The 23,943-nt window shown below is 45.0% G+C and overlaps 1 protein-coding gene across 10 annotated transcripts; it reads left to right on the top strand.

The window, feature by feature from the left end:
- Positions 1–656: 656 nt before the first annotated feature.
- On the top strand, positions 657–23,898 carry LOC111071110 (exocyst complex component 4). 10 transcript variants are annotated; one of them, XM_022362263.2, is made up of 19 exons: positions 662–860; positions 1,269–1,426; positions 16,296–16,346; positions 16,440–16,503; positions 16,578–16,906; positions 16,998–17,069; positions 17,277–17,285; positions 17,815–17,927; positions 17,993–18,155; positions 18,217–18,427; positions 19,911–19,999; positions 20,272–20,612; positions 20,668–21,418; positions 21,502–21,626; positions 21,703–22,002; positions 22,063–22,464; positions 22,532–23,135; positions 23,194–23,400; positions 23,458–23,898. In XM_022362263.2, exons 2-19 carry the CDS (start codon positions 1,361–1,363, stop codon positions 23,632–23,634), a joined length of 4,074 nt encoding a protein of 1,357 aa, XP_022217955.2. In that variant the 5' UTR covers positions 662–860; positions 1,269–1,360; the 3' UTR covers positions 23,635–23,898. The 10 variants fall into 10 exon arrangements, with proteins under 10 accessions (XP_022217956.2, XP_022217953.2, XP_022217955.2 ...); XM_022362260.2 differs by lacking the exon at positions 17,277–17,285 and adding an exon at positions 17,465–17,470 and having other exon boundaries at positions 1,269–1,453; XM_022362258.2 differs by having other exon boundaries at positions 1,269–1,453.
- Positions 23,899–23,943: the final 45 nt, after the last annotated feature.

The following is a 23,943-nucleotide window of genomic DNA, read 5'->3' as shown; positions in this document are numbered from 1 at the left end:
TAAATGTGTTACACGATATACATAATGTACATATTTGCAGACGTTAATATGCCTTGAATTCAATTTCGTTGAATACATATCGATATTTATAAATATCGTCTAACAAACGAAAGCGCCACTGTGCAGGAAAATCCCAATTTCGGTTACTTTTTAAATTTTATTTTTTAATCTCGCGATTTAACTGAGAGAGGACGCAGATTACAGATCGAAATTTTACAGTTATCCTGTAAGGTGCGGATTCAAGCATTTAATACAACTATCAACCATCGAAGATAATTCGAAATGTAAGATCAAAGCGTTTTGTTTGGCTTGAAAACTCATTTCCACTACGTCAGAGGGAAATTATCATAATTTATTGCACTTACGAAAATCATTAGGCAAATTGCATCCATCTGCAAGCTTTGTCCTCCAATCAGCTCCAGTGCGGAAGAGGAAGAGTGCCCGCCCACTGGTTCTCGCTGAAATTAAGCCTATTGCCCCACCTGTTGCACCTTAATCCATAAATCAATCTGCCTGAGTAGGGAAAAAACATGGGGAAAGCTGGTGGGGATGGTCGTTGCGGCACATATTTAAAAATAAAATAACGAATTTTGCATTCTTTCTCTGCCGCTCGCGGGTTGTCTTTATGCTCTGCGTCTACAAAAGACGAGCATGACGTGTGTGTCATCATTTCAACGGCGCTGTTTCTCCCGGTTGGACGCGTACCCGCATGCGATCGGCCGAACTTCAAAGTAGTGCTTTCTGCGGTTTCTCCTTAATGCCCGTTGTTGATAATTTCTGTGCGAGTGTTGACTCCGAGTTCGGCAGCTGAGAGATCTGAATCAAGTGTTTAAAGTGCTCGTCAACTTACGGATTTATCGGTAATTTCCCGAAATAGTCCCGAACATACAAAATTTGTTCATGCAATTAATTGCACTTCTGCGCCAAGTCGTTGATTATTGTTTTTCTTTCGCTGCGGCCGTCACAGAAATTATATATATTAACAGACTTTGTTGTGAGACGACACCGACCCGACCGACCCCATGCATCCGAGCTCCCCTGCCGGAACTTCTGGTGGCGGCGCATGTTGGCAGCCTCAGCGGCCTCAGTGTCCGAAATATACATACAATATTTGTATGCATATGCCTCGTCTTACGAACCTTGTGACATTTGCCTTACTAGTATTAGAGCCTGACATCGACATCGATCAACTGCTTAAGATAACTGCTACGACTGCTACAATATAGACAATAGCTTATAACCATTTCTTCCATCTCTTTTCTTTGCAGTTGCGGTCGCCCTATCGCCCTATCGCCGTATCGCCCTATCCCCTGTGATACCTTGAGACCCATCCAAGAATAAGTATATCCAGTCCCTTGCCATGTCTGCGCAGGCCGCTGACAAACGCGCCTCATTCGCGCGCCGCGCCGAAAGCCTGTTGGAGCGGGTGAGAGTTATGAATACCATTTACGAGGTACCGGCATCAAGTGACCACAAATCGTGAGATATATAATTCTGTTCTGTTTTTTGTGGCTTCCCCCACCACCCCACACCCAGCCAGTATAACTTTGTATGCACTGGTAGATGCGTTCTGCTCCTGGCTGCTGCCCATTCCCTTCCTTCCATTCTTGAATCTATTTGGCCAAAGTCATGTGCGCTTGCATGGCTCGTAAATCATCGCTCGAGGCGGAAAATGTATTTCACACATTCACACAAATCGAAAAAAGCAAAACAAAGCAAAACGACTCGAAACGAAACGAAACGGAACGAACGAAAGTACCTGCAAGGCCAGGGGCGGACGGATAAGTACTACGAATATCCGTACAACAGGCCCGCACCCACCCCCGCCCCTGGCACGGTACAGACACATCCGTGCCATATCGATATTTATTTGATTAGAGTCAAATTGCTCGTGGGCGGGGGTCAGACACTCAGGTCCCGTCCTGTCCCCCACACGGGGCCTCTGGTGTGCGCGTATGGTGTGTCTCTGCTCGGCTCGGCTCGTCTGCTTTAATTAATCTTAAATACATTATACACATCGGCCCAATAAGTGGGGGCCAAAATGTACTCGGATCAAGGTCACAAGAACAGAATACTTGCCACTATCACAAGAGTGATTGCTGGCCTTTTACGGGTGTGTGCCGTTGACGCTAATGTTTCTGTGGCTGTGGCTGCTGCTCTAGGCGATGCCATGCAGGGAATGGGACAGATACACTGCTTGTCTTGCTTGACCCAAATAGGGGGGACGGGGTGTTCCTGAGCTGGGAAACGCACCATTTGGTACACTACTCGTTCTGACTGACTGACTGCTCTTTATTGGGTTAATTGAATGCATTCCTTTCAGGTCAGAAGGGAATATAAGGGAAATTGCTCAGTTCATTTCTCAATAAGTGTTGTGGGGCATGCAATTTTTGAACCGCATAGAGACATTCATACGAGTAAAACCGAATAATGAATAGGGCCAATATTGAATCAATAATACGACATAGCCAAACAAAACCTTTCGCAAATTAGACACATTTGAGCCCCGTGACTCCTCAATATGTACTCGTAGCAGTCTATACGTTCCGCCATAAAGAGACTAAAGCATCTTCCCCAATCATTAAGAATTTCTGTGCAATACCTGCACTATATGTATCCCTGTTCGTAGGGTAAAAACAAGTCATTGCTCGCTGTCTCTTGTGTTGTCGGGCTAAAAATAAATGTCCCAATGCGAATAGCCCTCCGAAATTGCATGGTCATTGTGGCTGTGGCAGCACAGCATCTGTATCTGCATATCTGTACAGCACAATGGAATTCCAACAGACGCACAAACAAATTTGTCAGGGACTGACTGGTGGAGTAAAATAATTGAGCGAAAGCAAAGAGTTACATCTGAGTATGGAAAGACATTTACTCGTATTCCATGTCCATTAATTAAGCGGATTAAGATGCGCGACTGCGTACACCCATACACTAACGCACCCAACAATATCCAGAGTTCATTGTAGCAATTTCCGACCCATTTCAAATAGTTTGTATATAACATTTGGGAGCGAAAAAATGCGTGTGCAAAACATACTTATAAACATTTAAACATTCTTGCAAATCCCATTTGCAGATATGACAACGAAGTTAATCATAAGTTAATCATAATGATAATCAGTTTGTTTCCATAAAACAGTTGCTTCCATCGAAAGCAGAAAGATGAAATGACAAGTTTGTCATCGCGATGTACTATTTTCTTCAGTCGAAAGACCCAGTACATAGAACAGAGTATTTTTACTGTTTTTGCATAAATTTTAGATTGTAATCGGAGTAATAATTCAAATAATAATTAACAATCCAGATAAATGAACCATGCAGACCATGTACATGTAGATGGCATATGTATTTATGTACATATGACACTTTGCTATTGAGTTTTTAAACATCATTCATTGAACAAATTTATCATCTATTAATCAATGTGGAATTTTGGATGTGCCCCATGAGAACTTTCGATAGAGTTAAGTTATAGTTGAACAAAATATCATATTTTTTGAGATATAAGAGGAAAAAAATGTGAGAAACCCTTTTGAAATGTGAATTTTTCTTTTCTTCATTGGCCACTACGGAAGAAGAATACTTAATTTAATATAATTTAATTTCGTCATTATTGCTGTGGAAATGATTAAATGCTTAAATTGAAAAGACTTGATAAATAATCCCCAGAAATTAGGAAGCCGTTTTAATCCAATAGAGTATAAAGAGATATAGATATAAAGTCTAGCTTAGGTCTGTGGTTTGTTCCTCCGCTCAGATAGTACTCGAGGCTTTCTATTAGGCCAGGAATTGCTTATGAGTTTTCATGATTCGTAGATATCAGTATTTTGCATTCGCATAAGTATCGAATTGGCGAACTTAACTGAAAATGAAATGAAACTAAGAACATCTACGCTTCGTCGGACTGTTGACCGTTTCTGCCACTTTTCTTGTTGTTGTGGCTAAATATAGACGCGTGGCAATAATATTCCCCTCCTTGGCATTGTCGGGGGCTCTCACTCTCACCCCCAGCTGGCCGGGGCGTTCTTAAGTATTGCAAAGTGGAGGAATTAAAAATGTTAATTGAATTTTCGGGGTTACAGAGCCACGTAATTCGTTCAGCTTTGAGCACAGGGCGGGGAATGGGATTGGGATTGGGCGCGAATGGCCCCAAAACGGCTTTGGTAACACTTGGGGGTGGGGGTGCGATAAATTTATTCGAATTCCAATTTGAGCGAGTGGAATCCGATGGGGAGGAAGCTTTTCAATCAGCTGGGGGATTTGGGTGACCAACAAGTTCATTTAAATTCCATGCGGATTCCGATCCGCTCCCCTTATCGCCATCCCCCCGCAAGGATGATCGATGTCTTTATCAGACATCGGAAATGCTTGCACTCATACGAGTGATTGTGCTTGCCTCCTTATCGACGACTTGGAAGCGTTGAACGGTCCGAAAATAGCAGCAAAAAAAAGCAAATATTGTACGAGGGGCGCAGAGTCGCGACGCGAACATAACGAGCAAAATAAATGAACGATAAAAAGCTAATAAAGAGCAGCATAAATAAATGCGTAAATATCGAGCGAGAATGTACATCTCGAAGGCGGGGGAAAACTCGTCTCGGTGATTGCCTGCTGCTTAGGAGGTGGGGGAGGGGGAGGAGGGAGCAAGTCGCTTGTGCTGCGGTGCTTGGTGCCCCACACTGTCGTCCTTCGGCTGTGGGCCCACCAAACGTGTGTTTGTGTTGCCATTTTGGCTTAAGTGTTCCTGCCTCCAGCCAGAGCTCCCACTTCCTTCAACAGCCTCCTGTGCCGGTCTGGATTCTGCCGTCTGGATGCTGCTTCCCTGAGAAAGTGTAAATGTTTGCATACAGTTTTGTCCTTTAAAAGTCCCTGCACTTGAATCCGTCTGAGGTCAGAGCTCAAAACTGCTGCTTCAGCTCGTGCAGCTCTCAATTGCGGATTGTGGCAATTTCTGCACTTAACAATTTTAAGTACAAAAATTAACAATATGCACAGAACTCCTCCAAACGAAAAATGACCACAAGTGGCTTACATCTATTTCTTTTTGGGTCAGAGTGACCTTGAAATATTTTTATTCATAAACATTAGTTGCTTTTCATTCGATTATTTCGTAAATTGTTACAGCGACGAGTCTAGAGTTTTTCTGGATGTATCTGGAATAATTTTGTGGATAAAATTACTGCTCCCAAACACCTACACCGTATGTGTATATATTCTTTTGTAAACCCGCTTATTTCCACTGTTTGTCAGGAGCTCTTTAGGAGTCGGAGAGTTTTTGTTTCCCTTAACCGACTCCTGATAAGTCTCTATTTATTCAGCGAGAATTTAATGTTGTCTTCTTTTGGGGCGACTAAAACTTGGGTTCTTTTTTATCCATTGTACTTTGGGAATTGCCATAAATGGGATTCGCTTGCCATCTTCCAGTTTCAGTTTCAGCCCCAGTCCCACTGCCACTCCCACCTGAACTTGTGTTTCTATACGGGTGACGCCTTCGGCAATCGGCTTACAGACTTTCAATTGTACTCATCCGTCCGCACACCCCCAGCCCCTGGCAATCCTTGCCCAGGGTGTCTGCGGGGTCTCCTGGCAACTTTTTCCATTGTTTGTGAGCTGCGCTTTCCACACAGACACACCACCACACCTCCAGCATCTTGCACCCCCACCGGCTAACCGCTTAAGTAACGCGTATCTTGTACTCATTCACTTTTGTTTTCCTCGACATTTTCCTTCGCACATACATAAATCGCGTTCGTTGTCGCTGTTGCTATTGTTGTTGTTGTTCCAAGCACCTGCCTGGAAAATTGTTGTTGTTGTTGTTGTTGTTGCACTGTTGTTTGTGCCCCTGCCACCTTTGTGAAATTCCTTTGTCAGTATGTCGCTGGCTTTATGCTCTTTTTATCATCATCATCATCATCATCATCGCCGTCAGGGCGTTGCTTTTTGTTTAATTAAAGCGCATGTGAAAGTGGAAACACAAATACAAATAATTTGACTTTGTGTCCGTTGTGTTGTTCGGCGAGTATCAGAAGTGAATGGAAGGTGTTGAGCTATAAACAACAACACTTCAACAAATGCAGTATAAATTAAATGTTGAATTGTTTATGGAAAATGGAGCAGTTAATTTATTTGCATTCTACATATGTGCATATATTTATTTGAAGTTCATTTACATCTGTATCTGTATCTGTATCTGTATGTATACATAAATGCATTCAATTGCTTCATCATGCTCGAAAATAGTAATATTGGACATCGGAAATAAAGTATATTTTGAGAGCGTAATGAGCACCATTCTATCCATCCGTCTGTCTTGGCTGCATTAAATGTAGATTAAAGTTCCAAGGAATTTTTCTCCTTTATCTGGGTTTTCCCTAATTGTTACAGCGTTTCCTAGTGCTCTCAGTGTCTGCTCCCCTCTTGGTTGAGGGGTGTGCTTTCTGCCATTTAACTTTAAATTACTCTGAATTCATTCAGCATTTTCCCGCTGCATCAGCGCGTCTGAGTGCGATGTCAGCACATTCCAACGTAATCCTCACCAGCACCACCATCATCATCATTATCATCAGCATCTCTTCGGGGGGCAGAGCCATCACGATTTCTATTCATATTCCTCAACCATTTTCCATATTCATCCCGAAATTGTTTCGTGGCAGAGGGCCACGCCCCCGCATGCCCAGCTTGACCTAGGACACGCATATTTCTAATGCGCATTTCGTTTTGGCAGCAGCTGGAAGAGGCAGGGTGGCTGGGTGGTGCGTGGGGTGGATGGATGGTCAGAGGCTTCGGGATGTGCGCCTCTTTTCCCGCGCGCTGACAAATTAGCACATCAAAACAAAAAGGCGTTCGGCAGGCGACGGGGACACCCACAACAACGGACTGCAACAGAAACAATGAAGAGTCTGCTCCACAATACGGCAGAGAGCAAGGCTCTGAGCGAAGTGAACAAAAGATGCTTTTTGTACTATAGCGCTCGCATAAGCCCCACGAAAACACCCACATAAACATAATCCAAGACCCATACACACTCGCACACTCGCACACGCACACAGGCTGTCGCACGAAGAATAAATGGACACGGACAATGTGTGGGTGGGGTGGGTGGAAAGCTGCGCGCTTTAAAGTAGGCAACGGAATTGGATTGCTCTTGGAGCTGCCAGATCTCAATTGATACCGAAAAACACTCTGAATACCGTTATTTTATTTAAAGTCAGCTTGGGATTGCCAGGATTTATGTCGTTCCGATCCATCTTTTGCAGCTCGTTTCGATTTCGAAACTTCGAAACTACGCAGTTGGCTTGCGACTGTCTGGCAGCTCTGTAGCGGAAACAACACCTTCCCAGCTAACTGCCCTACGGCAACATTTCAACACTTACCCCTCGCCGCCCCTCACCCGCTTATCTGCGGCACAGCACATCTCTTCTCTGCCAGAGAGAGAGAGAGAGAGAGAGAGAGAGAGAGAGTGATAGAGAGAACCAGAAACCATTTCATCTTCCATCATTTTGTTTTGCTCTTCACTTCGTAGTTCGCTTGACTTCGTTTCTCTGCCGCGTCGCACGGTGGGGTTTTCCCGTACATTTTGCATTTTATTTTATTTTTTTAACTATCTATACTATCAGGCAGTCTCCAGTTTTCACTTACTTTTTCGTTTTACGATTTCGACCAAAGCGCTTAGTTCTCGTTTTAAGGCCCTCCGGTATTCGCAAAATTTTTTGATCGATGTGATTTATTTATATTAAATTATATGCCAATCCATCATATAATATTTTCCTTCTGCAATTAAGATTAGTTTTGTTATATATATAAAATGAAATGGAATTCGCATATTACGTTAAATTGTTTATGTAGATTCTTGAGTTAAACGAAACTTTTAGGAAAAACCCCCATTGTGGAGCGTCGGGGGCTTTCGGGTCTCGCATGATGCGACGGCGATGGATGCCGCTTGTTCGTTCTATTCTGATAAAGCTTGGCACAGTCGTCGGTGTGCTTTGAACGTTGCAATACCGAGAAACCCGAGCCGGAGGCCAGTGAAGCGCGTTCTTACCCTGTTCGGTGTCGAGTGCTGCTGTGCGCCTAATAGAAGCGATTTCAGGACACGCTGTTTGTGTGTTGGCTCACAGTTAGAACGCAATAAGCCCAGAACCCGTGGAAGAACCGCGTCTTCTCCACTGAACCATGTCGAAGCCGGGCACACCGAAACACGGCGGCAGCGCCAGCTGCTCGTCCGCAGCTCCCGAGAAGATAAGCGTAAGTTTTGACAGCTTAGGGCTCAGATTGCACTCCCTTCTGACTTGGTACTTCTGTCGAGTGTCCTGATGCCCTTCTAGAACTCTCAGTGTGTGTTAAATTACCCGCGTGTATGAGTAAGTGGTACTACATCTGCATTCCACTCAACATCGGTGCATTACGAGTTGTTGCTTCCAGAAAATACTGGCCACATGCACATATTTATCACGAAATTGGATTTGTTAGTAGGAAAATCGCTTTTGGGCGATTATATCATTTATGCAAATAGTTTTCAACAAATCCATGCGCTGCGGCATTGAAAAATGTTTTGCGAATATATTTTTGATAGTGGAATTTGTGTGTTTTTTCTATTACTATTAAAATATGTTTGCAGTGGCTTTAAACGTAAATTAAACAGCTCTGTTAAAGTATGCTAAACTAAGAATATACACAGTTAGGTATAATACATAAAATACATGATATTCTAGTCCTAGATTCCATCCCACATTTGGATTCATTGGATTGCAGCTATCTGGTATATTGCATTTTATATTGTTCATGTGCTGTCCCTGCAACCTGTCTTCGTGTTCTGCCCACAAGTTTAAGACCACCAACGGTTCTCTTAACCGGTCTCTAACACGATCGGAGACCTTGCAAGCCCCACAGCGCCAGACCTTCCCTATGGCAGCTGCTGCCGACAGGCTGCCATTTGCAATTTGTTTCTGTTTTCTGATGGTTTTTTCCTTCTTACTCGTACCTTTTCTCTGTGGACCCGCTCAAAGGGCAAAGCCGTAGCATACTTTTTGGCTTGTGACTCATAAAAATTGCATAATTGTCGTCCTGCATGAGTTTGTGCGAGGCTGTGGCACTGTGTGGCTGACCATTGCATTACACTGAATGCTTATTTTTACGTGCCATTTGCGGTCACATCTGGCACATAATAATTACGTGGACCAGGACAAAGATATTTAGGTGCTCAAATGGCACAAATGATGGTCTTTGTTCGCCCTTTATGACGCCTTTTTTACTTGATTGCATAGCTAATTGGGGTAAGATTCAGCAGACTTTTCCAGAACTGTTATGGAACAATTTAAGTCAAAGTTATCTACACTCGTCTCGTACATAACTAAAATAGTTCCAGCAATACCGCTCTTACCTTTGCTAGTAGTTTTTTGCGATTCCCAAGGCACAACACTACGTTCCACACAGAATAAACAAAAAAAAAAACATTGCAAAAAATGTTTGAAATATCAAGAATTACATATTTGTAGCTCAGTGTTGCCTGAAATTAATTCCAAAGTTATTTCAAGAGGGGAAGCAAGAGAAGGAATATTTGAAACTCTGTAACTTATCCGATTCCCTTACTTGGATTAAGTAGAGCCTCATGAACCCTTCCCTTGCAGTGAATGGCCCTTGGCTTAAACATGATTTGATTTCCTCATCTGCTTGGCCCAGCCCCCGAGACCAGGACAGGACGCGATGGGACGGGACGGGACTGCAATTGCAATTCAAATATGCTGACGAAAGAGCTTTGGCTGGCATAAACCGCAGCAATATATTTTGCCAGATTGTGGCTTGTCTCAGGTCTCCGTTCTTCCGCTGCTTTCCGTTGATTTTCGCTGAGTACTCATCCCGTTAGGGGCGGATGAATGCGAGGGGATTTAATTAGGGAAAACACATAATGTCAAGTCGGCTGAGTCCATGTCCATGTGAGCCCCTGCATTATGTATGAATTTGCCCGTTTTCCATTTCCACATCTGCGCTGCAAATCGTAGACACAAACGCGCTTTCCAACGGATTTCTGTGCCCTTTGAGCTTTTGGCTGAATAATAAAGGGCAGACCGCGGGGTTTCCATTCCATCGAGCTCGAAGCAAATATGCTGTAGTATGTCGTGGCTGCCGCTGGATAGTCCCTTTCAGGTTCACGGCATCAGTTGGCCAAGTCCTGCACATTGAACGAACTTCCATTCCCCCAGACGGAAAAGTTTATTTTTCTTGGTTTGTTTTTCTTTCCTTTGCGTTGTATCCCCCTACGGCCGGTCCCGAGGATATGGTTGACATCGCCCCTGGACATTGCAGTCATCGAAAAACATGCGTCCCATTTATCTAATTGTATTTTGTATTATATTTCCATGAAGTTCCCCAATTCCATTTGACGAATTGGGTTCTGCTTCGTTCCTTTGTGATTCCGTCTCACGTATCGCACTATGAGGAAAATTCCTGCCTCTTTGCCATTGGAAAAGTGTCAAAGTTTTCAAGGCAGCGGTGCGCGTACGCCGCGTGTTACCCCGAACCTGACGTCCTCTACCTAACTTCCTGCCTAACTTAAACAACGTTTAATTGGTGGCTTTTAGCACCGGCCTGCACGCCCGTACATTTGTTTTTGTCTATTAAAAACCGCTCTCGCCTCAAAAACTTTTCGCATTTCAGCTTTGAAAAGTTTCGCATAAATTTCCTACACTTTTAATGTGCTGTGCTGCCAGCATTTAGTGCACAGATATTGTTGGCCTTCCCTTACTAATGGGCTCCTTCCCCGTTTTCAGAGAGAGTGTGGGAGAGCTTTGATATAGCAGCAACCTCCCATGTGATGCTATGATTTTATTCAAATGCAAATTATTCGCTGAAATTACTTTAGCAGAAAATAAAATTTTGTGTGTGTTATCCACTGCGATTTGTAGGTGCATTTATTATTGCAAAAATCGAATTCTGTGGCCTTCTCATCATTGGTGCTCCGTGCAGTGCCCATTGCAACACGTTGAGCCCACGTAATTCGACCTGCGGCATTTTGAAATATTAATTATGATTAATGAGCTTTCAATACAATGATCCCGGATTGTGTCAAAATGCACAGTCATAAATATTGCAGGCCCGTGGCTGACCAGGGCTAATTAAATTCACATTGCCATTACGCATGCTGGTCAGAAATGGGCCTGCAAAAAGTGAGGCATCAATTCCAACATCGCACTCCTGTCCCACTTCCAGGGGGACTCCCAGCGGGACTGGACCTGTATGGAGGGACTGGGACGACACATGACAGCAGCACTTAACCACGAGTGGATCTGGGTCTGGGTCTGGGCCGTAGTTGGAGCCGGAGACGGAATAGAGCCTGTGGCCTTGAGACTCCCCAAAGTGCTTCGGTGCAAGTGCGGTTATGAAGCGAAAATCCATTTACACTTGGCTACATTTTTGGTCGAGTCGAGTCGAAATGAAATGAACCAAATAAACTTTCTGTTCGCCCATAAAGAACCAGCCCAAGATTTGTTTGCGAAAAGCGAGGGAAGGGGAAGGACAGGACAGGACAGGACAGCGACCAGAGCTCTGCCCCTTTAAATTACGAATGCAATAAATGTAGCCAAGAGAGAAATCCCGGCGATTGAGTTAGGCGTGTCTGGCAAGGGAAATGCTGATTAGCGGAACGGAAAACCGAACGCAGGGAGGTAGTGTGGCAAGTGGGAGAGAGGCAGCGGGAAAACTGTGGCTGTGTCTGTGGCCAGGGATTGAATGGCCAGCACTTTGTTAAATAAACTTTCTGTTGGAGTGGCGGACACTTCTGCCACGGACTTGAATCTCTCTCTCTCTAGAGCACTCGACTCGGGGCTCGGCTTTGTTATCCACCGAAGCTCATGAGCTGGACAGCTCGACGTAGCGCTGTGGCTGCTGCTCAGAGGCCAGATTAGGGACAGATTGTGACCCATTTCCACCTGGCCTGAATGGAGTTGTGGATCCTCCACAATTGTTTGGAGAAATCATAAAAAAAATACACTTTTGCCGTCGGAACTATGGAACTTTGTTTGTTATGAGTATATTGAGTATATTCACTCTCGTTTTAATCGAGTTAAACCTTTACTAATCGCTTTAGAAAACAGTTAAAAACATTCCAAAAGTTTTCATAGTTCATGGGATAAAGGAAATTTCAGCAATTTCCCCATCGAGCAATAACCAAACCGCTTGTGCACTATAATTTAAAATAAATACTGATTTCAGCTTAGTTGCAGCTCTGCGGATACGGGATCCATCATCCGTCAGCCATTATCCGTCAGCCATCAAAACATTTTCACTGTGAAATCCATCAGGTTACAGCAGAAATCCAACGGAATCGACCAACTGACTGAGTGACGGACGGGCCGGGCCGGGGCAAACGCAAACGCAAACACACATCCAAGAGTGGAGTGGAGTGGAGTGATATGGGGCTGTCGTAGGGTACGCAATAGGCACTTAGGTCTCTGCCACATGATTACGACATTAAGCGGGGAATGATGATGGGACGGGAGGGGCGCTGAAACGAGACGCAGGACAAGAACGTGGACGTGAAAGGGAAGAGGATAGGGGTTCAACCGCAAAAGTGAAAGCGCAGTCAGCCAGGAAGCTGCGAAAAGCTGCAAAAACTGGCATCGTCAGCGAAATCAGGAAAAATATGGAACAGAACAGGACGCGATGGTACACTGACTGAACAGGGGTTGAGGCAGGAGCAACGAGGTCAACGAGTTGACACGTACATAGCAGCAGTGGCAGCTGCAACTTGCAGTCAGAGCTTGAGGGCAACGCCTCAGTTATGCGATGGCCTCCGCATCTCCATCTCCATCGCCATCCGCATCCACAGCCACTGACACTGCCACTGCCACTGCCACACCCACATGAATCGCATTCCCCTTCTGGGCAAACAGCAACAGCAAGTGATACAGTTTCATGCATGTTTTGCTGGCATTCGAGCTCCGTTGGATGCAACAAGGCAACATTTGGGGTGCAGTGCATGGAACACATACGAGTGCTGGGAGTACACACAATATGCAGATGTATGCTACCTAAATAGGGGTACGGTACAGATACTTGTGCATCTGCTCCCGATACCCAAACGAAGGCGATTGAAACGGTGCTCCGACTATACGACACTCTCTACTCAGAATAATCTATAATTGTATGCACTCTCCCCTGATGCGCCTGTTGATCCGCCTTTCCATTCCTTTCTATTCCGTATTTTGTACCTGTACTTGTACTCTACGGGTAGCTGCTACTATAAATGAATTCTGCCTCAAATGGAAGCAAACTTTGGGGACAGGACATGAAAATGCAATTCGTGTAACGAACTTCTTTGTTGCTCAATTCGGTTGATGGAAAAATAAGTTTCGTGTTTACAGCCCCCTCCCACACCGGAGCGTAAAGTACAGGATGTGCAAAAGAAAAAGCACAGGAGGACTTTAACAGTTTTCCGGATGTGATGTTGATGTTCCCTGAAAAACCAGTCAAATGAAATTGAAAATGAAAACAGCTTTGGTGCGGTTAAGGTCAGTTAAGCGGTGACGTCGGGGGAGGTAGTGGAGCTCTATGCAAATATTGGATGCAAATATTGATTGATTAGCATCTGGCAGTTCTCAATTGAGTCAGCTGACTACGTAAACATGAATTCCCAGACGAGTTCCCATCAATTTTTGCATACACCATCTACACGTGTTTCCGATACAGGAAAAGTAGTAGTCAGCAGCCATATGTCTCAATCAGCTCCCGAGATGCTCTCGGGACTCGGACTGAGGGATCCGAGGCAAAGTGCAACCATTGGGGACACACAGCTTCTGAGGCAGGGCAGGCTGCAAGCAAGCCGGGGGAAACTTTTCCAACATAAATCAAACGATTGAGCCTAATGGGCTTTTAATTGACTGATGACTCCTGATGCCTCTGACGATGTAAAGAGCCAGCAAACAAGATGGAAACTGTCGCAAATGCCCTTCTGACGCAGACACATGTTATAATTGAGCCGACAGCAAAGGAGAACCACCCAAAACCGAGAAGAAATTTCACTTGAAAGTTAAAAAACTTTTCCTCTTTTCCTGACATGTGTGTGTACGGGTAAAGGTATAGACGGGTAGTCAGTCAGTCAGCCAGCCCCAAGACATCAATCATCAATAATGCCAGCATGATGGGGTGAATGAATGAGTATCGGCATGTCGTAAAGTGCAGCCAGCCAAGCGCCCCAGCAGGTGGCGCACTCTCCTGCCCCTGCCGCTGCCCATGCCTTCCGCTCGTGTGTGTTTGCATTTATTGGCGATTTCATTATTTATAAGCGATTTTCATGGCATCAGTGCGCTGAATGTGTTCATATTCGATCGTTCAGTTCGGTTGACAGGTGCATGAAAGGTTTTGCTTAGTGGACCGATTCCCTAATGGCAGGTGTTCGCTGTGGAAAGTTTTCCCAAAAATTAACACTACTTAAGACTGTTAAGAGATGCTGGGACATGCCTAGACTGAGGGTGGAATTTAAAGTCGTTTTGGTGAATGTTCGATCCAATGTTTAATCTCAGAAACGACAAGATTCAGTGTCCACAGTGTACAAAACATAACAACAAATTCTGAAGGCTGAAAGATTAGAATACATTAAGACATTTCAAAGTGGAAATTTTCGAATAAAAGTTCTGCTATTTCATAATTTCAATCAAACCAATCTGACGACTGTGATTAATTCATCTTAAAATAAAGACAGACACAAATACTTGACTTTGATTGGCAGCTTTCCATTTGGAATGGATTGTCGGAGTCAAACAACCTCCCCCACCTCTACGAGTCTGTCTAAACACTTAAGTTTGTGCTGAAAGTTCTCCATTGTAGTTGTCCTTCACTCACTAGCACACACACACACACTAGCAATCAATTAATGCCAATTGATTTGTGACGACAATGTGCGCCATTTGGTTGTTGTTTGCTCTGCCATTATTCCGGACTGCCATTGCCACCGCCATTCATCCCACTCACCACATCCGCGCTGTTGTTGGTTGTCGATAGTCGTTCCAGTGCAACTGGCTGATCCTGCATCCTGTCCCGGCTTTGTTGGACCAGCTGGCCTTCAGCTATGCAAATTACGCTCAAGAGCCGCAGGCGAATAAACGCACAAAGGCAAACAGGAAATTTGTATGATTTATTTATGCTTTTAATTTGAATGCAAAATTTTGTATTGGCATGTTTGACTCTCGCAGGTGGAGTCTCGAAGTCTCGAAGAACTCAACAAATGCATTTACATAATACCCGTGCCCGCACTCGTTCCGTTTATTTATCTATTTACTTGCTAACACAAATCCGCCTACGCCACCGCCTTTGCCCCCGACCCACTCCTATGGGGGCTAAACGGAAAAAACATTAAAGAGCTTAGGGAAATTCTAAGTCAAAAGATATTCTCCGTAGGCAGACCGAGACCGAGACACGGGCAGAGTTCGAGTTCTGCCTCTGGTCTGCTGGTCTTTTGACACTTGTATAGTTTCACTCAATTTCAATAAGTGTTCGATGGCTATACTATATATATATATATACTCTGAACGTGTGTAGGTGTGGTTCTCAGTGTGTTTGTCTTCATAAAAGGATGCCTCCCCGGACTCCGTTCCTTGTGGGTTTATTTGCTTTCTGCTTTAATAAATTTTGAATCGAGCTTAGGTAGAGCAAGACCCATCTGAAATTGATAGCCGAACACACAGCACATTGTTCCATTATACATACAGCGGGCCACGAAGCATTTGTGTGAAGTTTGAGTTTCAGGGATCGATATTGACGGGGTCCGACCGAGGCAGCTGTCGGAATAAGTAATTTATGAAGTTGAAATAGCTGTTAACTAAGATCCAATGGCATCAGTTGAATAGTGGACCGCTAAAAGATATTTAATAAAATTAGTGGATTCCACAAACAGGTTGCTGTTATTTTATGTGGCATTTTCATAGCCTTGAGCTCTTCCGTTACACGGTATACTCGTACTTCGGTGCATTCCCCGCATTTGCTCAAGTTCCACTTTCACCTGTCTTTGAATTTCCATGAGCATTGTCACTGGGTGGGTTGTCATCAAGGACCTGCCAAAAGCAAACGCACACAAAGTCAAACACAGTCAAAAACATTTTTTGGGTCTCCCTTCTTTTTTTGGTCATTTCATGCCCGTCATTTTTCACGCTTGAGTTTGTGTTTACAGCATCGTGAAAATGGTTTTCCCGTTTACGTTGCTTTCAAAGTTTTCAAGTTTCCGCTAACACATAGCATAGAGAATTCCGTTCCTCCCACACTTTAAATGGTTTGACTTCATATATTGAATAACGCCTTTGCAGAAGTACAACATCAACACGGAGAAATGCGGAGATCTGACTGTCATAGTGCAGGTAAGGAACGAGACGAGGACGTGGCGAGGGCCCCGAGGCGGGGCGGCAGTAGTTGTGATGATGGCTTACAATGTTTTTCGTGGCATAATTTAGGGCGACCTGTCGCAGCAGGAGAAGCGAGCTGTTTTCATCACGGTTCATGACTTGGGCTGCAATCGTAAGTAGCGCTTATGGATGCTGACTGTCATTATGCCACCTGGCTAACCACACGCCCAAACCACTCTCCCACAGACAATTCCTTCCAGGAATTCGTGAGCAGCCCCTGTATGACTGAGATAAAGGAACGCTCGTGTTTCATCCACATCGATGTACCGGGCCATGCCGACAACGCCGAGGCCCTGGCCGATGGCTTTCCGTTTCCATCGCTGCAGTCTCTGGGTGAAGACCTGGTCACCGTTCTGGATTATCTGCATGTGAAGTACGTAATTGGCCTGGGTGAGGGGGCCGGCGCCAATGTCCTGGCCCGCTTTGGCCTGGCACATCCGAGCCGGGCTCTGGGGCTCATTCTCATCAATGCCACCGGCAGCGCTGCCAGCGTTCTGCAGTCATTCAAGAGCAAGGTAGGTCGGGCCTGACTGGCCTGATTGGACCCATCAGTTGACCAATTAATCTCTGCACACTCTGCCTCCCCGTCCCCTTCGTCCCTTGCAGTTCATTAGCTGGAAAAACGATGAGGTGGCCCAGTCGGCTGAGAGCTTTCTTATGTATCACAAGTTCGGACATGTAAGTAGTTACAATTACATTTGGGGCTACAGATGTTGTGCCCGCCCTCCCCCCTTCGTCCAAATGTATCACTGATTGTGTCCCTGGAGTGTGTGTGTTGTCGTTGGTGTTATCTCGGTGTTGTACTCACTTTACTTTTACTCTATTTTATGTTCGATTTTGTAACAACCAACCAATCGATCCGAACTCTGTTCGTCTACGCATAAGGTCATGGAGGTAAACAGATCAAAACGTTTCTTAAATAAGTCTCTTCCAAAGCATACCATACCTCACTTTTCAATCGGTACAACAATCGCTTGTCTACAAAATTTCCCCAAATACAAGTATTCCTTGGCCCATTTGTAGCATGTTCGATTATTTATTTGTTCCTTAAATTTCCCATTACTTTCTTTTAGCGCTGGGTACGTACTAGTTCCCATTCCTATCTTGATCCAGCAGAAATCGGCCTGAAGCTAAATTTACCAACATTTTCTAAAGAATTATCAAACAAATCTCAATCTCAAGTGCTTTTCCCAGTTGCTTTTTATTTCTTTGTGCATGACTGTACCTGTACGCTGTAGCCGTTATCTTAGTGTTGGAAAACGATCCAAGTAGTGTCGCTTGTTATTTGTTCACGCATGCTCTTGCTGCTAGTTCAAACTGCATTTATAATACTCGCCAACTTATCCACTGTCTGTCTCATGCAAATGTTTCTGCTTACTTACACTGCGAAAACAAAAACTTGGGCCACAAACAAACTTTATAGCAAATCGTTGGCGAGAATCCGGACAAGGACAAGATCGTGGCCGAGTATCAGAAGCGTTTGCACCGCTCGCTAAATAGCAAGAATGTGGGACTCTATGTAAAAGCATTTATGAAGTGAGTATGCATCTGCATCCATGCCATTATAGCCTCTAACATTCATTGTCCCTTTCCACCAATAGTCGAAAGGACCTTACCCTCAAAGGCTGCAAAGTGGATGTTATATTGATCACGGGAATGCTGAGCCCATATGCGTCCATGGTGGAGAAGCTGCATCGCGATGTTGAGAAGGAGCGCGTGACTATCCTGAAGATCGAAAGGGCTGGCGATGTTCTGGCCGATGCAGTGAGTACTCAGATGTCCTTTCTGTATACACTCTCACGTCTCAATACTTGCACGTTTTTAGCCCGGTAAAGTGGCCCAGTCCATTCTACTGTTCTGCAAGGGCCAGGGTCTGTTAACCTCGGTGGTGATGCCGGGAGTGGATCGCGGACGCGCCTTCTCCACCGCCAGCTCGGGCTCCTTTGAGAGTGCCAACGGATCACGACGTCTGTCGCGTGGTATCTCCATGGAGGACTACGACAAGCCGAACATACGGCGCCTGAGCATCATGAATAGTGAGTTGCCAAAGAAGGAGTAATCTCGACCACACAAATTGCTTCCGCCTCAGCCACAACGAGAACCACAGCTACAGCGAGAGCCACATGTCAGCAGCGTTGGTAGATTAAAAATAATTGCATATTTAATTACTTAAACTAGTGAAATATCTTTAGTCTGACCCGAAAACAAACATCTGTGTGAACATAGAGGCCAAACAATCATCCCAGATGCAATCGTATTACCTTTAGTCAAATGAGCAACATTTTAAGCCAAATTTTAATTAGCAATCGCTTCGAATCGCTTTGAACAAACCAAAGCAGCAAACATATTATTATACATCCCTATGAAAAGTGAGCAGACGGTAAAGCAGCTGTTAGCTCGTATCTAGGTTTAGTCTTATGTACCCCCAGAGATCCCACCTGTGAAAACGAAACGAAAGCAAAGAATTCATATCTACTCGTAAAACTTCCAATCGAACGAACTTAAACACAACTGCTAAGTACTACGAACAAGCAATCATCTATTGTAATACCTCCGATTAGTAAACTGTACCTAACACGTAGGAACTAAATGAAAGTACTCTCAATGTGAATCCTTCCAAACCCTCAAACCCTCCTTCCCTCAAGCCCCCCCAATCGTTGCTGTTTTAATGAAATGGAATCATATACATATAAAGGTTACATAGCGTAAGCACCACAACGTAAGCGGCTTACATAAAGTATTTATAATAAAAGTAGGCACACAGATTACACATTTGTAAACAATCAAAACCAAAAGCAATTTAAAAACCAAAGAACAATTGACAGCTGTCAAGCTTTGAGGCAAGCAACCTTTTTGGAGCAAGTATTCAACAGGTTTATCACATTGGCTTTTCGCATAATTTTTAGTGTTTACAACTTAGTCAACCAAGCACTCAGCATATTAGATGCAACATGCAACAACACAGTTACACAATAAAGTTGATAAAGAAACAAAATAAGTGCAGCTCTTTTATTCCATTCATTTTTTTAAATTTTGTCGACTCATCCGGGTGTCAAGCCATCGAAGTTATTAGCCTGTTTACACTAGAGCTGCGTTTGGCCCCCATAAAGATACTGCTTAATATGTATATGGACGGAGATTGATGGTTTTCATGGTGTGGGAAGACCTCACTCCCACAAATTCTACAAAGAAATAGCTGAAAACAATAAATAAATGCATCAAGTCGCTTTCGTAAATTTCCGCGCCATCAAACACACAAATCTGCTGACGCATACTCTGCGTCATTGCGTCTATTCCGATATCGATAGCAAACGCAAGGCAGTGTAAGCAGGCTATTTAACTTATCCGATACTTCCGAACTTCGATAGTATGCTCGATGGTACAATCGATAGTGGAATCGATAGTTTGGTAGGCCAATTATTCATTTTTGTGCTGAGTTTTTACAAACAAATTTAAGAACAACCGACATTAAAATGTTAATACAAAGCTAACTTGTGCCACTACCGTTTACTTCACCAGCGGAACCGCCCTATATTTTCAACCACATCTACATGGACGCCCCCCCGCCAACAAAGCCTCCGCGGGGCGTCAAGTATGGCAAGGATGAGGTAAAAAATTACTTCAAGCCAACGCTGAAAATGATCTTCGAAAGATAAAACTATCTCAAAATAAGTATTCAAAAATAAATACGGACAGCTAATCTGGCCTCTGACCCATAAACTTGTTTGTTAACTTATTGTTTTGTGTTCCCTACCAAGTTGATGACGACACCACTGCCTTGGACTGTGGGTCGGTTTTTGTTGTTGTACGCCCTCTTTCACGATATTTTGTTATAATTAAATTCGGCCTGAATTGAACGTGTGTGTTCTTGCTTGTGTAGTCCGCAGGTTGTGGCTTTCTGGTCAACGTCATCAAATCCCTGGGATTCAGCGAGACGACTGAGGAGCGTCAGAAGGAGAAGCTGAAAATCGAACAGGAATTTAAGCGCTCAGACCTGCGTCTCAACGAACTGGTCTCCCGTCACGACCAGCAGCTCACAATAGTACTACCACTCTTCAGCCAGGTGTCCACAGAGGTTACAGCCAGCAGGGAGCGAATACATGCCGTGAAGGAGAATCTGGGTGCCTGCAAGCGATTGCTCCAGTGCCGGCGGGACGAGCTTAAGAAGATGTGGACAGACGCAGTTCAGCATAAATACGTGCTGGAAATGTTGGAGCAAATGTAAGACTGTCCACTTGCATGGTCGACGGATTTAATGTCATTCCTCTACTTATAGTCAGGAGCTGCGAAAGGTCCCCCAGCGTGTGGTTAGCTACACCGCCAAGCGTCAGTATTTGCATGCCAGCAAGGCGCTAACGGATGCACTAGCCACGCTCAATGGGCCTCTGCAGGCCGTCGAGGGCCTGTCCGACTTGCGGGCAGACCTGCAGACGCGTCGTCAGCAGCTTTATCAGCGACTGCACGAGGAGTTAGTCACCCAGGTCTACACGAATTCGGCCAATGAAGCGTTCTCCTCCTTTCAGCGCACCAATTCTAGCCGCCTTAACTCTAGCTTTACGCGGGGAATAGGAGCTCGCCGCTCAACAGATCGCATCGAAGCCAATGCTCGAGTTCGCAAAGCCCTTGCCGAAATGGCCCAGTGCTTCGATATAGAGAAGGCCGAAATCATTGAGGATGCTGACCTGATATACCCGGAGCTAAGCATGAGCTACTTCGTTGCCATTATTGTGGAGTCATTCGGCATGCTGCACAAGGTGCCCGATTCCCTGGAGACGCTGCGTGTTCAAATACAAACGGAGCTGCTCAACGTGGTGCGCCACACAACGCACCAGTTGTCGCTGAGTGCAGCAACTGGAGAATCCAACCCGCTGCTGATGCTGCTGGAGATCATTTTCAAGCAGTTCAAGGCCATTGCCAAGACACATACGCTGCTACTGAAAAACTATTTGTCGGTGGGTCAGAAATATTCGGTAGTTGGGCCACAGCCTTACGACCTAACGGACTTTTGGGCACAGGCCCAGTCAGTGGTTAGTACTCCCTCGATAAATGTAGTGTCTGTATTAAACTTCATGCTAATTCGTTCACAACCGTCTCGTCTCCATATTTATAGCTGCAGCTGCTGCTCACCGACTATTTGGATATACAGAATGCAGCATCGGATGAGAGTGCCCAGACAGGGTTTACGGAGCCAACCAGCAACATAAACTCATTCTTCCTAAGGCGCAAGGTGCCCAGGTGTGTATTTGTGTGTTCAAGAATTTCATCGCGCAATCGTGTCAAATCTAAGCGGTATCTTCCACTTGTTCGATAGCACGAAGAGATCAATGTTCAAGTTTGACAAGTCCTCGCACGTAGGGAGCAGCACCGGCGGCAGCAATGAACCATTTAAGGAGCATCGTCGCAATGCCTCGGATGCCTCGGTGGATGATAATCTGTCCGCTCAACTGGGTGGCAGCGGCAAGGGCTCAACCAGCGGCCTCTTCCCCCACGAGAAGAAGCAGCGGGAAAAGCTGATGATCTGCACCCCAGATCAAAACATTATAACCAAAGTTTACTTACCTCTAATGGGATATATCAAGGAGATAGAAAACTTTATGAAGTGCAAGCCAGGGTAGGTGTGGGCACAGCACCCTAGGATGCGATATATTTACCTTCTGTGCTTTGCTTCCAGTCAACCGTGCAGTCTTCACGACTTTGTGGACAACTATATAAAGGACTCGTTCCTGTCCAAGGGCCACAACCGAAACTTGCAGCTGACCATCGAAGCGCTGTCGAAAAACCAAGACGCCTGGCGGACGATCATTAGCCCGGAGGAAATGAAGGCGCTCAACTTGAGTAGACCTCTCTTGCAGTCCACTGTGATGGTCGAACGGCGACTTATGGAGACGAAAAGCCTCATCCACGACTTGCCCTGTTATTCGGAAGACCTGCTCAAGATGGTGTGTGCGCTGCTGAAGGCGTACCGGGAGATATGCCAGGGCGCCTACAGAGGGATAGTGCAGCCAGACTCTGAGGACAAAAGAATCTACAGCGTGGCCTGGCTCAAAGACGAAGATATAAGCCGATTCTTAAAGTAAAGGATGAAACTGGGACTAGAATGGTATTTGTCATATTGATTTAACTGTTTCCTCTTTACTCAGGACGCTGCCCAACTGGACGGACCTAAAGACCTCTAGCCAAAGGTCGCGGAACAATCGCAGGCTGCAGCGAGGAAGCTTCGAGCCCTCGGAGGAGGAGAGTCCGCTGCAGGTGCAGCAGCGAAACATTCGTGAGGCAGAGATGCTAACCAGTAATTTGGGCGAAGGTGGCATCACGCAGCAGGAGATTTTGGTCGAGATCAGTGTGCTCAAGGAGCTGGCCATACTCCAAGAGAGTATGGAATGGTTTTCCTGCCGCGTTTCAGAGTTTGCCAACGACCTACGTCGCCCTATGGTAAACGGACTGAACTCGGTATCAGCTGAATGCAGCGCCGACATAGCCGTCAAGGATGGAACGATCAAAGTGATGACCAATTTGGCTCTGGAGTTCGATGAGCTGGCAAACACATGTCTGCTTGTGCTGCATTTGGAGGTTCGGGTCCAATGCTTCCATTACTTGCGATCTAAATCTAGTGTAAGGACAAACAGCTACGTGGGTTCCAAGGACGACATTCTTGAGCCGGATCGTCAAGTGCAGGTACTGACCAAGCGACTCTCCGAGATGGATGAAGCCTTCAGTGCCACTCTGCATCCGCGAAAAACCAGGGTGGGTTCCCCATGTCCCTTTGGGTTAATTTCAATCTAAACCAGTCATAATTTTTCAGTACATTTTTGAGGGTCTAGCACATCTCGCATCGCGCATACTTATCCAAGCATCCAACTACTTGGAGCACATTGACCAAATCACCGTGCAGCGCATGTGCAGGAACTCGATTGCCCTGCAACAGACGTTAAGCAACATAACCGCATCTAGGGAGGTGGCTTTGGATCAGGCTAAGAATTTCTACGAGCTGCTCTGCATGGAGCCAGATGTAAGTGAGAGACAAATATGCTGTGATTCCTGTCCTAAACAATTTTACTTGACCCAGGAAATACTGAATGCACTGCTGGAACGTGGCACACAATTTTCGGAGATGCAGCTGCTCAACGCCCTGCACTTGTCCTGCAAGGCCTGCAGCATAACCGACGCCAATTTATTGGCTTCCTATCAGCAAAAGCTTTCGGATATTCTGGGCGCTAAGCCCTCCAAAGGAGTGGTTGTATAATGTTCGTCTAAACTTTAAAGCAAAAAAAAACACAATTTTTAATATGTGTTTAAATGTGGATCATCCCGTGCACACACACACACTCACATAAACGGTAGTGTAAGTGCATAATGTATGTTAGTCTTAAACTAAAAATGATTATGAATGTTTTGAACATGTTTGGATAGCACTTGGTGTTGCGATGTAGTCGTTTCTATACATATATTTACATATTCTAGAATTCATTAATGGCTTATACACAATAAATGAAATATTAACAACGAAGTGTCTGGCGGCTACTACTTATACTCCTAGTAGTCTGACTCGTAA

This window comes from Drosophila obscura, unplaced genomic scaffold (genome assembly GCF_018151105.1).
Source record: "Drosophila obscura isolate BZ-5 IFL unplaced genomic scaffold, ASM1815110v1 contig_192, whole genome shotgun sequence".
Taxonomy (NCBI): Eukaryota; Metazoa; Arthropoda; class Insecta; order Diptera; family Drosophilidae; genus Drosophila; species Drosophila obscura.
This window is presented reverse-complemented; position numbering and strand designations above follow the sequence as displayed.

Bases quoted from the DNA above. Each gene is read 5' to 3' on its own strand.
- LOC111071110 (XM_022362258.2), top strand. From the start codon at position 1,361: ATGTCTGCGCAGGCCGCTGACAAACGCGCCTCATTCGCGCGCCGCGCC. The intron at 21,627-21,702 runs GTGTGTATTTGT...CTTGTTCGATAG, and splicing joins CTAAGGCGCAAGGTGCCCAG to CACGAAGAGATCAATGTTCA. The intron at 22,003-22,062 runs GTAGGTGTGGGC...CTTTGCTTCCAG, and splicing joins TTTATGAAGTGCAAGCCAGG to TCAACCGTGCAGTCTTCACG.